General features: G+C 35.5%; 1 protein-coding gene across 5 annotated transcripts in view; it reads right to left on the bottom strand.

Moving 5' to 3' along the window:
• FER (FER tyrosine kinase) overlaps positions 1-14,917 on the bottom strand; it is a 478,023-nt gene that overhangs the window by 426,501 nt on the left and 36,605 nt on the right. For all 5 annotated transcript variants that reach the window (XM_060143370.1, XM_060143371.1, XM_060143367.1 and 2 more), the window contains one exon: positions 7,938-8,207. In XM_060143370.1, the coding sequence (XP_059999353.1) occupies positions 7,938-8,144 (207 nt within the window). In that variant the 5' untranslated portion in view covers positions 8,145-8,207. The remainder of the gene's footprint in view (positions 1-7,937; positions 8,208-14,917) is intronic.

Raw genomic sequence — 14,917 nt, 5'->3', positions numbered from 1 at the left:
AATATGACATCAAAAACATAAAATATGACTGAGTGGAATAAAAATGTAAAAGTTTTTAGAATGTGTTCAAATGTAAGTTGCTACCAACTTAAAATAGACTGCTATATATATAGATCGTTATGTGTGAACCTCATGGTAACCACAAAGCAAAATGTACAGCAGACACACAAAAGATAATGAGAATGGAATCTAAACATAACACTAAAGAAATTCATCAAACCACAAGGGAAGAAAGCAAGAGATGAAAAAAGGAATAGAGAGAAGCTGCAAAAACATCCAGAAAACAATCAACAAAATGGCAACAAGTACATACCTATCAATATTTACTTTCAATGCAAATGGACTAAATTATCCAATCAAAAGACACAGAGTAGGTGAACAGATAAAAAAATAAATTTAAAAAAATAAAAGAATAATTTATATGTTACCAAGCAGAGACTTACTTCAGGTTTAAGAACACACAGACTGAAAGCAAAGGGATGGAAAAAGATATTCCATGCAAATGGAAATGAAAAGAAAGCTGGTATACCTATACTCACATTAGACAAAACAGACTTTAAAACAAAGAACATAATAAAAGACAAAGAAAGGCATTACATAATATAAAGTGGTCAATTCAACAAGAGGATATGACATTTGTAAATATTTACACACCTAACAAAGAAAAATCTAAATATATAAGACAACTATTAACAGGCCTAAAGGGAAAATCTGACAGCAATACAATAAATGTTGGAGATTTTAACCACATTTACATCAATGGATAGATCATCTACATAGAAAATCAATAAGGAAACATCAGCCTTAAATGAAACATCAGACCTGATGGACTTAACAGAAATATATAGAACATTCCACCCAAAAGCAGCAGAATACACATTCTTCTCAAGGGCACATGGAGCATTCTCAAGGATAGGCCACATGTTAGACCACAAAACAAGTCACAATAAATTTAAGAAGACTGAAATAATATCAAGAAAGTCCTATCAAAATTCCAATGGCATTCTGCACAGACCTAGAATAAATAATTCTAAAATTTGTATGGGACCAAAGTCCCCAAGAAAAGGAGGGAGGGAGGGAGGGACAAAAGGAAGGGAGGGAAGGAAGGACAGAAAGAAGGAAGGAATGAACAAAGCTGTAGGTATCATGCTCCCTGATTTCAAACTATACTATAAAGCAATTGTAATCAAAATAGTATGGCATTGGCATAAGACACATAGATCAACAGAATAGAGAGCCCAGAAAGAAACCCACGAATATATGGTCAATTAATTTACAACAAAGGAGGCAAAAATATACAATGGGAAAAGGCAGTCTCTTCAATAAATGGTGTTGAGAGAACTCAACATCCACATGCAAGAGAATAAAACTGGATGACTATCTTACACCACACACAAAAATCAACTCAAAATTGATTAAAGACTTGAATGTAAGATCAGAAACCATAAAACTCCTAGAAGAAAACATAGGCAGTAAGCTCCTTGACTTAATATCACTCTTAATATCACTCTTAGAGATATTTTTTGGATCTGATTCAAACGCAATGGCAACAAAAGCAAAAATAAACAATTGGGACTACATCAAACTAAAAAGCTTCAGTACAGCAAAGGAAACCATCAACAAAACAAAAAGTCAACCTCCAGAATAGGATAAGATATTTGCAAATCATAGATCCAATAACGGGCTAATATCCAAAACACATAAAGAACTCATACAGCTAAACAACAACAAAATCCAATTTATAAACAGGTAGAGGATATGAATAGACATTTTTCCAAAGAAGACATATGGGTGGCCAACAGGTAGGTAAAAAGATGCTCAAGATCACCAGCTATTAGGGAAATGCAAATCAAAACCACAATGAGATATTACCACATATCTGTCAGAATGGCTATTGTCAAAAAGACAAGAAATAACAAGTATTGGAGAATTTATAGAGAAAACAGAACCCTCACACACTGTGGGTGAGAATGTAATTTAGTGCAGCTACTATGTAAAACACTATGGGGGCTTCCCTGGTGGCACAGTGGTTGAGAGTCCGCCTGCCGATACAGGGGACACGGGTTCGTGCCCCAGTCCAGGAGGATCCCACATGCCGCGGAATGGCTGGGCCCGTGAGCCATGGCCGCTGAGCCTGCGCATCTGGAGCCTGTGCTCCACAACGGGAGAGGCCCGTGTACCGCAAAAAATAAAAAGAAAAAAAACTGATCAAACTGCAGGGAGAAACAGACTTATTCACAATTATAATCAGAGATTTCAACACCATTCTCAATAGCTGATAGAACAGGTGGACAAAAATGAGTAAAGAGGGACTTCCCTGGTGGCCCAGAGGTTAAGAATCCACCTTCCAATGCAAGTGACGCGGTTCGATCCCTGGTCGGGGAACTAAGATCCCACATGCTGCGGGGCAACTAAGCCCATGTACTGCAACTACAGAGCCCACATGCCCTAGAGCCTGCACACCACAACTACTGAGACTGCGTACCACAACTACTGAGCCCATGCACTCTGGAGCCCATGCACCACAACTAGAGAGAAGTCCACGCACCGCAATGAAGAGCCTGCACACCGCAATGAAAGACCCCACATGCCACAACAAAGATCCCATGTGCCACACCTAAGATCCAACGCAGCCAAACATTTTTTTTTAAATGTGTAACCATATTCTTTAAAATAAAAAAACAATGAGTAAAGAAATAAAAGACTTGAACACTACTATCAACCATCTTGACCTAATTGTCATTTATAAGAACACTGCAAACAACAACAGCAGAGTATAAAGTGCACATGAAAGAGTTACCAAGACAGACCATACTCTGGGCCATGAAACAAGTATCCATAAATTTAAAAGGATTCAAGTCATATAAAATAGGGTCTTTGAAAACAATGGAACTCAATTTGAAATCAGTAACAAAAATATCTCTAGAAAAAAAAAACAACTACTTGGAAATTATATAAGAGACACTGAAAGAATACATGGGTCAAAGAAGGAATCAAAAGTGAAATTAAAATGTATTCTGAACTGAAAAAAATGAAAATAACCATATGAGAATTTTCTGGGTTGCAGCTAAAACAGTAGTCAGAAAAAATTAAGAACACTATAAGGATGTATGTATTACAGAAGAAGAATAGTCTTAAATCAGTGATCTCAACTTCTACTTTATTAATCCAGGGAAGAAAAAGAGCAAATGAAACACAAATTAAATGGGGGAAAAAATTAATAGATTTCAGAGCAGAAATCAATGCAATAGAAAACAGAATATCAATATACAATGAATGAAATCAAAAGTTGGTTCTCATATAACATCAGTAAAATTGAGAAACCTCTAGCCAGTCCAATCAAGAAAAAAAAAAAAAGAAGACACAAATTATCAATATCAGGAATGAGAGAGATAAGACTACTACAGATTCTCCAAATATTAAAAAGACAATAAGGCAAAATAATAAACAACACTAAAAAAAATTGACAACTTAGGCAAAAATAAACAAATTCCTTATAGTTCACTGAAGAAGAAAAGGATCACATGAATAGGCCTTTACTTTAAAAATTAAATTTATAACCAAAAACCTTCTCCCAAAGAAAACTCTAGGCCAAGATGACTTCACTGGTGAATTCTATCACACACCTAAGTAAGAAATAAAACCAATTCTACATAAACTTCTCCAGAAAATTGAAGAAAATACTTCCCACTTGTCTTATGAAGCCAGCCTTATTACTCTGCTACCAAAACCAGACAGTATTACAGGAAAAGGAACTGTAGATCTATATCCCTCAGCAACACTGATACAAAAATTCTCCAAAAAAAATTTCTTAGCAAATTGAATCCAATGACATAAAAACAAGGATAATACAAAAAGATGAAGTGGGAAGGTTTTTTTTTTGTGGTTTTTTTGGGGGTTTTTTTTTTTTGCGGTATGCGGGCCTCTCAGTGTTGTGGCCTCTCCCGTTGTGGAGCATAGGCTCCGGACGCACAGGCTCAGTGGCCATGGCTCACGGGCCCAGCCGCTCCGCGGCATGTGGGACCTTCCCGGACCAGGGCACAAACCCATGTCCCCTGCATCGGCAGGCAGACTCTCAACCACTGCGCCACCAGGGAAGCCCTTTTTTTTTTTTTTAACAATCTTCAAATGTTTGAAACATCTGAAAATCAATCAATACATTTCAACATATTATCAAACTGAAAAGAAAAAACAATATAATCACCTAAGCCGAAGAAGACAAACCACTTGACAAAATCCAACAACAATTAATGAAAAAGCTCTCAGCTAGGCAGGAACAGAAGGGAATTTCTATAAGCTTATAGAAGATATCTAAAAAAACTCAAAATTAACATCATACTTAATAGTGAAAGACTAAATGCTTTTCCCCTAAGACCGAGAACAAGACATAGATGTCTGCTGTCAATACTTCTATTAAACTCTGCACCAGAGTTTTAGCTATTGCAAGGCCACAAAAATAAACAAAAGACATCCAAATTGGAAATGAAGAACTAAAATTCTCTTTGTTTGCAGATAATATAATCATCTGTGTAGAAGATTCAATGGACTCTACAAGACAACTGCAAATAAGTACGTTTTGCAAAGTTTAGGTTATGAGATTAACAGACATAATAACAATGAACAGTGGAAAACTGAAAATTAGGAAAAATACTATTTATAAGAACATAAAAAATATGAAATACACATAAACCCAAAAGACCTATACACTTAAAACTATTGATATAAGATTAATTAGGGAAATTAAAGAAGATATACACCATGTTTATGGATTAGAACTCCAATACTGTTAAGATATACATTTTCCCCAAATTTACCTATATACTCAATGCATTTCAATAAAAAATCAGTAGATGTTTTTATAGAAATTGATGAGCTAATTCTAAAATTCATATGGAAATGCACAGGAACTAAAGTAGCCAAAACAATTTTGGAGAGAAAAAAAAAGCACAAAGAGAAATTACACTATCTAACTTTGAGATTACTATAAAGCAACAATAATCAGAATAATGTGATGCATTTTCAGAGTTAAGAGGAAAAGCTGACATACTCCTTGTTTTTCTTTGGGTTTCCAACCATTGTTCAACTGTTATCTCTCAACACTTCCTCTCTGAAAGGCAATACTACCAATTAAACCACTTCCTCTCAATCTATCACCTTTTCCTATCCCCTTTTCCCATCCCCCCAAATTCTCCTGCCCTCTTTATCTTAGCATTTGTCTCCATCTATCCCTCACCAAAATACCTGACATTTCAGTATACACATTGATGACTCCTTCTCTGTCCTGACCTCATAAATCCTCAATCTTCTTACCTGTTAATACTATTTCTTGTTCCTTTCACTACCTTGCTTTTTTTTTTAAGATTTTTTTAATGTGGAGCATTTTTAAAGTCTTTATTGAATTTGTTACAATATTGCTTCTGTTTTATGTTTTGGCTTTTTGGCTGCAAGGCATGTGGGATCTTAGCTCCCCAACGAGGGACCAAACCCACACCACCTGCACTGGAAGGGAAGTCTTAACCACTGGACCTCCAAGGGATGTCCCATACTTTTCTAAACAGTATAATTTCAGTTAAACATAGTAAATAAAACACATAGCTATTTTTCACTCCTTTCCAAAACCCTACCAAAATATAATATAGTTACTTAAAATATAAATTCGCAATAACAAAGAAGATAGAAAAGGCAACAATCACAGATAAGACTTGCCAACAAAATGTTAGAAAATGTAAGTGGTAACTCATTAGCATATCAGGAAAAGTTGAAACTTAAGTGTATGGAGGGGAGGTCAAGAAGAAAAGGCCACATGGTGGGAGGGGGAATTGGAGGAAAATGATCAAAAGGTACAAACTTCCAGTTATAAGATAAATAAGTACTAGGGATATAATGTATAGCATGATGACTATAGTTAACACTGTTGCATGATAAAGTGAGTTGTTAAGTGAGTGCTTTCTAAGAGTTTTTATCAAAAAGAGAAATTGTTTTCTTTTCTTTTTATTATTTGGATATCAGCTAAATCTACTATGGTAATCATTTCACAACATAGCATAAATCAAACCATCATGCTGGACTTCCCTGGTGGTGCAGTGGTTAAGAATCTGCCTGCCAATGCAGGGGATATGGGTTCGATCCCTGATCCGGGAAGATCCCACATGCTGGGAAGCAACTAAGCCCATGTGCCACAACTACTGAGGCTGCGCTCTAGAGCCTGTGAGCCACAACTACTGAACCCATGTGCCACAACTACTGAAGCCCGCCCACCTAGAGCCAGTGCTCCGCAACAAGAGAAGCCACGACAATGAGAAGCCCATGCACCGCAATGAAGAGTAGCGCCCACTTGCCGCAAATAAGCCCGCGTGCAGCAATGAAGACCCAATGCAGCCAGAAATAAATAAATTTATTAAAAATAAAAGAATGAGGAAGCCCTTTTTAAAAAAAAAAATCATGCTATACACCTTAAACCTATACAGTGATGTATGTCAATTATATCTCAATGAAACTGGGGGGAGAAAAAGAAGAAAAGATCAGTTTATAGGGTCAGATAACTCCAATAAAGCTCAGGAACTGGAGAAATCTAAATGAAGAAAAAGGAGAGGGCACCGAAACAGAAGGATTGATTCAGTCTATATAAGGAACAGCCAGAATTCTAGTTCCTATTGCTCAGCCCACAGACATGCAACTATTCTTCCCCCAGTGCAGAAGAAAACAAGAGGAAAAAATCAACCAGAGAGCTTTTGGACTCAGAGACACCAGGCAGCTTACCAAAAACAGGAGGATTAACTAAAATATGACTCTTTGAACACTCAATCTACTTTCCCTATCTATTCCTATAACATAACAGAGTAGTCAAACAAAATACAGGACACCAGTTAAATTTGAATTTCAGGTAAAAAATAAATAATTTTTAGTGTATGCATTTCTCAAATATTGTACGCAAATTTAACTGGTGTTCTATATTTTAATTTGCTACATCTGGCAACCCTACCTTCAGACTAGAGACTAGAGAATGGTTCTTTGGGGAATCTCATTGGCCCAGGAAAGGATGTTAAAGATATGAACATTAGGAGTTCTCAGCAACATCACAGATCTTTACCTGATCACACATACCACATACACACATTCCCCATAAGAAACAGAGTTTCTTCTACAATTTACTCAAATCCTAAGACCCATGAGTGCAAGAAACACACTAATTTTTTTAACTTTCCAAGTAAGGTAAAAAAAATTTTAACTTTGAATAAATATAGTGAAGTGTGAAGTAAGACAATGAAAATAAACAGCGAAAATCCAAAACTATTAAGATGTGTAATATTTCATATTTTATGCCTTCAAAGGACAATTAGCAGTGCAATTTTGGCCTTTATTTTTATAGCCCTTATTTTTAAATTTTATACTTTATAATCTTGGAGCTAAAAAACCATATTGTTTATCCAAAGGATTTTTATGTGTGATTAAATCATCAATATATTAGTATTTTAGTAATGAAATGACAGCAGAGAATACCTACATGTTAAAATACTCCATGTGATTCACTATACAAATGATTCACAGAAGAATGCAGGGAAGGTGGGTTATAATGAAAGTTTGTGTCAAAAGAAGAAAACAGCGGGGCTCAAGGAACCCAAGGAGGTAGGGTAATAAAGAAAACGAAATTTGTAAGAAGGGTTCTCAAACCTAACTAATCATTAGAATAATCTGGACATCTATTGGAAAAAAGGATTTCAAATTTCAAAAATTTCAGACCTACTGACTCAGAATATCAGGAGCTGGGCCCAAATTTTACAATTTTTGAAACTTTCCCCATGAGATTCTGATAATCAGCAAGATTTTGGAAGATTTTAGAATGCTGACTTAGGTATGCTTATTCAATAGTATGATCTATTTGCCTTAAGGACAACTATGATGCTATAGACAATAAATGATGAAATCATTCTTCTTACCTTGGATACATTGCTGACATAATTCATTTGGATAGTACTTTCCTTATCAACTTGATTACAAAGGTTCTGTAAAGTAGATGCATATTCTTTATCACTTTTTATTCTCAGGGCCATAAATTTCTTCACTGTTTCCAGTAACCGTAATTCCCAGTCTTGCAATTTTAACACAGCTTCATGTGAATTCTTCAGGTCACTCCCAAACCCCATTTTTGTAAGGCACTGTGTCTTATCCTCCACGCTGCACAATTGAGCCGTCTAATCAGCACATATCTGTGTATGTAAACAGAAGAAAAGAATCTTAAATCAAAAGGAAATTAGTCTTCAAAGCAAAGTTATGGCCCATTCTTTTTAGAGTAAAAAAAAAAAAAAAATCACTATAACTGAATGCTTTCCCCAAAAAATCAGGAACAAGATGAGAATGTCCAATCTCACCACTTCTATTCAACACTGTAATGGAGGTTCCAGTCAGTACAATGAAATAAGTGAAATAACTTCCAATGAATTTGGAATGGAAGAAGTAAAACTATATTTATTTGCAGATGACATGACGCATATAGAAAATCCTAAGAAATACAATTTTTAAAGTATTAGAACTAATAAATGAGCTCAGTAAGATTACAGGGTACAAGATCAATATACAAATATCAACTGTATTTCTATATATTAGCAATGATCAATCTGAAAACAAAATTAAAAAACAATTCCAAAACAATTCCATTTACAACAGCATCAAAAAGAATAAAATATTTAGGAATAAATTTTACAAAATAAATACAAAACTTTACTCTTAAAATTATAAAATATTGTTGAAAAAAATTAAAGATGACCTAAATAAATGGAAAGACTGATGTTAATGGATCCAAAAGACTTAATATTAAGAAAGCAACTGCCCAACTTGTTCTACAAACTTAACTCAATCCATATGAAAATCTATGCTTTTTTTTTTTTGCAGAAATTGACAAGCTAATCTTAAAACTTACAAAGAAATGCAAGGAAGCCAGAATAACCAAATAAATAAACAAACAAACCAAAACACCCTGAAGAAAAAGAACAAAGCTGGAGGACTCAGACTTCACTGCCAAGTCTATTCAATGGAGGAAAAAAAACTCTTTTCTACTAAAGATGCTGGGAAAATTGGATTCCACATGCAAAAGAGTTAAGCAGGATGTCTCCTTAGACCATACACAAAAAATTAAATCTAAAGGAATCACAGATCTAAATATCAGAGCTAAAACTATAAAACTCTCAGAAGAAAATATAGTAGTAAATCTTCATGACCTTGGTCCAGGCAATGGTTTCTAAATATGACACCAAAAGTACAAGCAACAAAATAAAAATATGTAAATTTGCTTTCATCAAAATTAAAAACTTCTGTACTTTGAAGGCCACCATCAAGTAACTGATAAGACCACAGAATGGGGAAAATATTTACAAATCATATATCTGATCAGGGACTTTTATCTGGATTATATAAAGAATTCTTACAACTCAATAATAACAAGACAAACCAATTAAAAATGGGCAAAAGATCTGAGTAGACATTTCTCCAAATAAGATTTACAGACGTCCACTAAGCACATGAAAAGATGTTCAATATCATTAGCCATTAGGAAAATACCAATCAAAACCACAATGAGATACCATTTCACACCACTAAGATGTCCATAATCAAAAAGACAGATAATATCAAGTGTTGGAGACTGTGAAGAAATTAGAACCATCAGATACTGGTGGTGTAAATGTAAAATGGATAGTTCCTCAAAACTTAAACACAGAGTTATTATATATGACCCAGAAATTCCACTCTTAGGTATGTACCCAAGAGAAATAAAAACATATGCCCACATAAAAACTTGTACATGAATATTCGAGCAGAATTATTCATAATAGTCACAAAGGGGAACAACCCAAATGTTCATCAACTGATGAATGGATAAATAAAACAATGTATCCACACGATGAAACTGGCAACGGTAATGAATGAAATGTTGAAACAAGCTACAGCATGGATAAACCTTGTAAACATGCTAAGTGAAAGAAGCCAAACACAAAAGACTGACATGTTGTGCTGTCTTCTTATATGAAATGTCCAAAATCTATTTTTAGAGGCATAAATCAAATTAGTATTGACTACAGCTGGCAAATTTGTGAAGAAATGAGGAGTGACTGCTAATGGGTACTGGATTTCCTTTTGGAGTGAGTAGAGGGCTCTAAAATTGATTGTGGTAATGGTTGCACAACTCTGTGAACAGAATAAAAACCATTAAATTGTACAGTTTAAATGGGTGAATTCTTCAGCATGTGAGTTATAGCTCAAAGTTGTTAAAAAAAAAATCTCTGCAGTATAACTTATAATCATCTAAAGGTCAGTTATCAGACACCCCAAAGTTATTCCTGCTTGTTTGCTATAAATCCCAAGAACTATGATAGAATTTATTTTCCCCTCTAGTCTCCTAGAATTTCAAGCAGTGAATCTTTTAGGGTCAGTTAGAAAAAATAAAGAAACACATCTTTTATTTTTAAGTCTGGCTCATCATATCAGAAGTCAATTTAATTCAGCTGAAATCCTCTAACCTATACAGAAAAATAAGAAAAGGTTTCTCTCTCTAAGCTCAGTGATACCATCTAAAGAGATGGTAAAAATGTGTGGGTTTTCCAAATAGAAAACAAATTCCAATATTTTCCCAACTGAAACCTGTCTGATTTTATGATCAAACAAGTAGAGCGGGAAAAAGGTTGTGGAAAAATGTACTCCATCAAGGTTTCCAAAGTTGCAAGCAGGACACTAAATGGACCTTAACATAAATGTCAATAAAAGTAATTGACTTATTCACTTTAATATCAAATAGGATAATTCCAGTTTATTCACTTTGTAGATAGTAGCTTTAAAAATTTTACTTTGATATACTGTATCTTTATGGGTCACAAAAAAGAACATTTTTCTGTTATTTTACTTATAGCTCAACTAAGTCTCAGTGAAGATATACTCTACCTCATACCATGTTTTCAATGGAAGAATAAGAAATTTTTTTCCAAAGAAAGGTGAAACGTTTCGCTTTTTTTTTTAAAACTATATCTGAGATTGTGGTTCATTTTATTCTGTAGCTTGGAATAAACATCACTTCTGCTTCTAAATGCATCTAGCTGCGGTCAAAGCTTTGACAATAGTTTTTTTCTCTCATTATTAGAAATTTCAAAAGGATTATGAAGAGCTTAGATGAATAAAACGGGAAACAATCTGGCAGCTATCTGAGAAACACTCCAGCCCACCCTAAGGGTTTATTTATGTACACCAGTATTCTAGGTCAGGGTGAATATAAAATAATTTAATACATGGTACCACTCCTTGAGGAATCACAAATAATAAAAATTTTTAAAAACAGCTCCATAATTAACTGATTATGTCTAATTATTAAATTCGTAGAGATTATAAATACTTTAAGGAATTAAAGGGAATGGTATCCTACAGATAATTTTTCCACAGATGTCAAATGATATACATAAGACTATTCAATTCAGTAGTGTTTGGAAGTTTTTTAAAAACTGGAAATATTAATTAAAAGGAACTGACTAGGTAAATTACAATCAAAGCTGCTGCAGTTGATTGTATTGATAACTGAGAACTCCTAGGGAGTACCATTCAAATCATACATAGTCTGTGTGAATCTGTTCAGTGTCCAACATCACAACCATATGTGGTAGATGTGATCATGGCATATTCATTCAGTGGAGTATCATTCAGCCCTAATATAAAAATGAGAAAACTTGTGTATTGATTGGGAAATATCATTAACAATTATTAATAGAAAAAAGTAAGATACAGAACTTGGTATGCTTACATTGTGTAAAAAGGAGGAAGAATAATAAAAATTAAATTTACTTAAGTGCATAAAATATTTCTAGAAGAACACACAGTGGCTGGGACACAGGAATGGGAAGGAGACTCTTCATTATATACTCTTTTGTACATTTGAATTTTGTTTTAAGTGAACATATTGCTATTACTTATTCAAAAATTAATTAAAGAATTTTTGAAGAGAAAAAGAAAAAATTAATGAAACCTGAAGTAATCCAGAAAGTTTCCTAGAAATGGCAAGACATGAGTTAAGGTTGGAAAAACCATGATTTAGATAAAAAGGTTAAAAAGGAAATGTATTTCAGGAAGCAATATGGGGAATATAAGTGACTAGGGGGTGAAGTAAACCAAGAAATGTCTCCAAAATCAAGCTATATGTGGCAAGCAGTGGCAGATGGCATGCCAATTTACCTCTTGCTATTCTAACGTTAAGGAAACTAATAAGGCTCAAACTCCTTAACTGGTGTTTAAGGTAAAATAACAAGATCATGAATGTGATGTTTTAAATGGCTAGTTTGCTGGTGCTAGTTACGCAAGTGTGTTCAGTTGGTGAAATTTCATAAAGCTGAGCGTCTGTGATTTGTGCACTTTTCTATATGTATGTTATAGTTAATTTAAAAAGAGACATAGAGATAGAGTTTAATCTGGAAGCTAGGTATAAAATAGCTTGAAGACAGCAAAAACATAAAATGAGACATAAGAAGGCAAATTAATAAGTCACTACAGCTATACAGCTTGAAAAATGAGGATCTATAATTGACAATGTCAGTGAGAGTTAAGACCAAAGAGGCTTGACCTGGTAAATGGATTTAAAGAAAAGAGAGACAGATGATACAAGATAACTTCAAGGCTTTAATAATAAATGATGACAATATCAATAGAAATGGAAGAATGAGAATACGGAGCTACTTTAAAGAAAATACATTCATTTCAGCAGGAAATAAATGCTTAGGTAAAATACAAGGCTAAGGATAGAAATTTGAGAGTCAGCTGCTTAAAGGTGATAAAACCAATAGATTGAATGTTGACAGAAAAGCAGAGAATTACAAGGACAAAGCCCATGAGAATGTATCAATGGAGGAACTAGAAGAAGAAAAGCCAAAGGGTAGAGATTAAGAAAGCAAAAAAGAGGTTTGACAGAGTTACAGATGATGGGATATAAAAGAAGTTATTAGCAATGTTGAATGTCAGAGAGAGATGTGAAAACTGCAAAAAGTCATTATTGGAATTTTCAGGTAAAGCCAGTATAGTAAAAGAAGTACTTCAGAAGCTCCTACCACCAATAACTAATAAAAAGAACAAAAACTGTTAAGAAAAAACAAAAATTTAAATATATCATCAGCAAATAAAGGAGTAAAACTTTATGCCACAAGTTTCACAGCATAGTTTCAAAGGAAAAAAAGAGAAAATTCTGGTGCTCTAGGCAGCATGGAAATGTGCCCAACGCTACCCCTCAACTTTCAGAAGATATCCTGAGGAAGAAGAATTAACAAAATCCTGAGAATTCACACTGGACACTCCAAGATGAAAAGAAGCAGCATACACTGAACAGGCCAACCTAGGGAAAAATCAAGAAAATAACTAAAGGAATATTACTCAGCCATAAAAAGAAACGAAATTGAGTTATCTGTAGTGAGGTGGATGGACCTAGAGTCTGTCATACAGAGTGAAGTAAGTCAGAAAGAGAAAAACAAATACCGTATGCTAACATATATATATAGAATCTAAAAAAAAAATGGTTCTGAAGAACCATAGGGAACGATAAGCTGGGAAGAAGTGAGAGACTGGAATTGACATATATACACTACCAAATGTAAAACAGATAGCTAGTGGGAAGCAGCCACAGAGCACAGGGAGATCAGCTCGGTGCTTTGTGACCACCTAGAGGGGTGGGATAGGGAAGGCGGGAGGGAGACACAACAGGGAGGGGATATGGGGATATGTGTATTCGTATAGCTGATTCACTTTGTTATACAGCAGAAACTAACACAACAATGTAAAGCAATTATACTCCAATAAAGATGTTAAAAAAAAAAAGAAAAGAACTAAAGAAAGAAGCTTCTCTGTACCAAGACAGGACCTCAGAAAAATGCAGGGAGGGCAGCCTTGGCTTGCCATTTTCCAGGGCTCTATGAAGAACTGGTGGATGAAATTAAATCCAGAAGTACAGGATGTTTAATGGAATCTCATAAGAGAGAGTAAATCTCAGGGCCCCCAACAAGGCCAAACTCAGTCCCAGCCAATACCTCCCCACCCCTCTATCGCCATGCTCATATGACAAATAAACCAAAATTAAAAGTAAAACCTAGGAATTCCCTGGTGGCGCAGTGGTTAAGAATCCGCCTGCCAATGCAGGGGACACGGGTTCGAGCCCTGGTCCAGGAAGATCTCACATGCCGTGGAGCAACTAAGCCCATGCACCACAACTACTGAGCCTGCGCTCTAGAGTCCACGAACCACAACTATTGAGCCCGCATGCCACAACTACTGAGTCCGTGCACCTAGAGCCCGTGCTCTGCAACAAGAGAAGCTACCACAATGAGAATCCCGCGCATCACAACGAAGAGTAGCCCCTGCTCGATGCAACTAGAGAAAGCCTGTGTGCAGCAATGAAGACCCAATGTAGCCAAAAATTAAAAATAAATTTAAAAAAAAAGTAAAACCGGGCTTCCCTGGTGGCGCAGTGGTTGAGAGTCCGCCTGCCGATGCAGGGGACACGGGTTCGTGCCCTGGTCTGGGAAGATCCCACATGCCGCAGAGCTGCTGGGCCCGTGAGCCACGGCTGCTGAGCCTGCGCGTCCGGAGCCTGTGCTCCGCAATGGGAGAGGTCGCGACAGTGAGAGGCCCGCGTACCGCAAAAAAGAAAAAAAAAAAAAAAAGTAAAACCTAGCTTCTGACCCAAACAAGATGGCATAGACCATTTTTCCCAGCTCAGCCCCACAAAACACAACTATAAACACTGAAAATAGCAAAAGGGACGACCAAAGAATAACTCTGAGAGGTAGAAAAGGGAAACTCCTTTGGCCCTAGGACTGGAAGAACAGCACAGAAGCAGGGTGTCTTGTACCCCCCTCACCAAACAGAAAACGGTCATCCATCCCTGACTTTTCCCAACTTCCAGTCT

The sequence above is a fragment of the Lagenorhynchus albirostris genome, chromosome 3 (genome assembly GCF_949774975.1).
Source record: "Lagenorhynchus albirostris chromosome 3, mLagAlb1.1, whole genome shotgun sequence".
Taxonomy (NCBI): domain Eukaryota; kingdom Metazoa; phylum Chordata; class Mammalia; order Artiodactyla; family Delphinidae; genus Lagenorhynchus; species Lagenorhynchus albirostris.
The sequence above is the reverse complement of the archived record's forward strand: the minus strand, read 5'-3'. Positions and strand labels throughout refer to the sequence as shown.